Here is a 2,824-nt window from a genome sequence, read left to right as displayed (position 1 = left end):
CGGCCCCAGCCTGTGCTGCAGCCTGCACCGTGTTCCAGCGCGCGCTGGCCCTGTCCCACGCAGCTTCTTCAGCCCCAGGCGGCAGTCGTGCTGCAGATGGACGCGCCTGGTAGATTGCGAGCAGGATGCCGGTGGCGCTGCGATCGGCTGTTGTGGCCGCAGCATCACCCAAAGCAGCCACGACCGCGACCGCAGCCGCAGCAGGCACCGTCGCCGTTGCCAGGTCCTGACCGCCGCCGCCTGCCGCCGCCCCGTCTGCAATGTCGCTGTCTGCTGGGACCGCCGCGTCAGCAACACGGGCCTCGTCGGCCGCGGTGATGGCAGCGGCGATGGGCGCGACAGCAGCTTCCGCATCTGCGTCAGCCACTGCTTGTTCCTGCCGGAAGCGGGCGGACTTGGCGCGCAGACGCTCATACTCGGCGCTGACCTGGGGGCTGACCTTCTCCAGGCTGGTGCTGACATACTGGGACAGCGCGACGCCTGCCAGCGATCGCACGCGGCTGAGCGCCACGTAGGCCTGGCCGGCGTCAAAGACGGACCTGCCTAGGTTGATGACGGCCTTGTGCAGCGACAGGCCCTGCGTCTTGTGGATGGTCAACGCCCAGCAGAGCGCCAGCGGGAACTGCTGCCGGGATAGCTCGCGGGTGCGGCGGGTGTTGTAGAAGCGACTGGTGGCCCTGGCGATAGCGACTGGGGCGCTCGCTGGCTCTGGCTGACCTCGCGCCGCCGCCGCGCGCGCACGCTCCAAGCGCCCAACGTCAGGGTCGTCAAACTGCACCAGCACCGCCGACACAGCGCCGCGGCTGAACTCAACGCCCGTGACGGTGCCCTGCGCTCCGTTGACCAGCCCGTCAAGCGTGTGCACGTTGCGGCGCAGCATCACGCGTGCGCCGACAGCAAGCCGTACGCAGGCGCCCAACCCCCCGCACATGTCGGCCGACGTGGGCACGTCGCCGGCTTGAATTTCGCCAGCCGGCTGCCCCGGCTCCGGCACGAGCTGGTCCTGGGCTGCAATGACGTGGCAGACGACACCGGGGGTGCTGGTAAGCTCCTGCAGGCGCGCGGCGTTGTATTCGTCCACCTCCAGCGTGAGCGAGAGAAGACGCGGGGCGTTCTGGAAGTCGGCATCCAGCGCCTTGCCGTTGCTGGACACGGACGCGAGCATCCGCTCCTTGACGATGGCGCACGCGAGCTCCCAAGCCCTCAAGTCCTGCCGGCTGCCTGTGCGCACGCCAAGCCGTAGCACGTTGAGCACAGCAGCCCACAGCGGGTCGCCCGCCTGCCGCTGGTTCTGCGTGAGCTCAAACATGTGAAACAACTCGCGGAACATGGCGGCGCCGTCACGTGCATCAGCGCAGGTGCCGCGCCCCTCCCCATCGAAGACAAAGGTAGCCTTCACCGGCGGCAGCTGCAGTGTAGGGTGGCATGGCGTGGGGTGCAGTTGAGTGCCGCAGGCATGCTGACAGCCTAGGGGCATTCAGGTCAACGCACGCATGCTGCTCTCCTTGCTGGCCCACACAGCGCTGGCCGTCAACGTGCAGTGCCACGCTCACCTGGTAGAAGTCGCCCAGCACGATGAGGTTGATGCCGCCGAATGGCCAGTGCTCGGGCGTGTCCACGAGGCGGCGGTGGATGTGCCACAGCGTCGCAGCCGAGACCATGGAGATCTCGTCCACGATCAGGTACCGCACGCATGCCCAGATCTGACGCAGCTCCTGGAGCCGGTTGGCGGACAGCGGCTCCCAGTGCACGCGCCGGGCTCCTGCACATATGCACGTGTGCGAAAGAAAGGGGTGGCTAGTGTCAGCGCAAGGACATGGGGGAGGGGGACGTGGTCGTGCAATGATGCAGGCATCCCACAATTACCGTATGCATCCTGCGTAACTGGCTCACCAGACTCGCGGCAGTTCTCCACAGGCAGGCCCAGCGCGCGGTGAATGGTGGAGCCGCGGATGTTGAAGGCCGCCACGCCAGTTGGCGCGGTCAGGACGACCGGCTCGCCATCCGGGTGTGTGCGGCGTAGCATCTCCGTGACCAGCTTGATGAGGAAGGACTTGCCGGTGCCACCACCACCGGTCACGAACTCCAGCAGCTGGCGAGGCGCGTCCTGCCCGGTGCGCGCAACCTCCGCAGTTGCGTGCACATGCTGAAAGACAGCGGTGAACACAGCGCGCTGCTCGGGGCTCAGTGCCCGCCGGCCAGCGTCGTACTCCTCGCGCGTCATGCGCGCCCCCGCCGTCAGCACCGGCACGTCCCGCCCAGCCGCTGCGGCTGCCGCGCCGGCGGCGTCGCCGCCGCCGTCGCCCTCCATCTCGTTGCCCTCGCCCTCGCCCTCGCCCCCACCGCCATCATTGCCGCCGCCGCCACCGGCCCCGCCGCCGCCAGCATCAGCCTCCTGGTCTACAGCGGCACGCACGTGTGCCGGTAGCAGCTCCGGGTCGTACAGCCCCGTCGTGTCGTCCTGCGCTTCAGCAGCGCCCGCATCTGGGTCTGCGTGAACCTGGTCCAGCACCAGCCCGCCAGCCTCCTCGTCCAGCGCGCGCAGCCGCTCCACCTCCGCCTCCAATGCGTCCGCGGCAGGGCCTGGGCGCACCGCAGACACGAACGCGGGGTTGCGCATGGCAACACGGAAGGCGTCCAGCGCACTGCCGAACCCTGCTGTCAGTGCCGCCTCGCTCCGCCACGGCTTGTGCAGGAACAGCTGTGCCCAGAAGTGCTTGTCGCCATGGCTGTCCGCAGTGGTGCGAGGGTGGCAGCGCAGCACCGAGGGCTTGTTGGGGCGGCGCTTGATGTATAGCCGTGTATGTGTGGGGCTGCTGCCGTC

At 68.6% G+C, this 2,824-nt stretch overlaps 1 protein-coding gene across 1 annotated transcript in view; it reads right to left on the bottom strand.

Moving 5' to 3' along the window:
• CHLRE_45g760847v5 (uncharacterized protein) overlaps positions 1 to 2,824 on the bottom strand; it is a 9,749-nt gene continuing 6,925 nt past the window's right edge. Inside the window, exons 2-5 of the mRNA XM_043073056.1 lie at positions 1,894 to 2,729; positions 1,554 to 1,762; positions 169 to 1,408; positions 1 to 106 (exon numbers count right to left, since the gene is read on the bottom strand). Of these exons, the coding sequence (XP_042914017.1) occupies positions 69 to 106; positions 169 to 1,408; positions 1,554 to 1,762; positions 1,894 to 2,729 (2,323 nt within the window). The 3' untranslated portion in view covers positions 1 to 68. The remainder of the gene's footprint in view (positions 107 to 168; positions 1,409 to 1,553; positions 1,763 to 1,893; positions 2,730 to 2,824) is intronic.

The sequence above is a fragment of the Chlamydomonas reinhardtii genome (assembly GCF_000002595.2).
Source record: "Chlamydomonas reinhardtii strain CC-503 cw92 mt+ unplaced genomic scaffold scaffold_45, whole genome shotgun sequence".
Taxonomy (NCBI): domain Eukaryota; kingdom Viridiplantae; phylum Chlorophyta; class Chlorophyceae; order Chlamydomonadales; family Chlamydomonadaceae; genus Chlamydomonas; species Chlamydomonas reinhardtii.
Note: the sequence above shows the minus strand (reverse complement) of the source record. Positions and strands in the feature narration are given on the sequence as shown.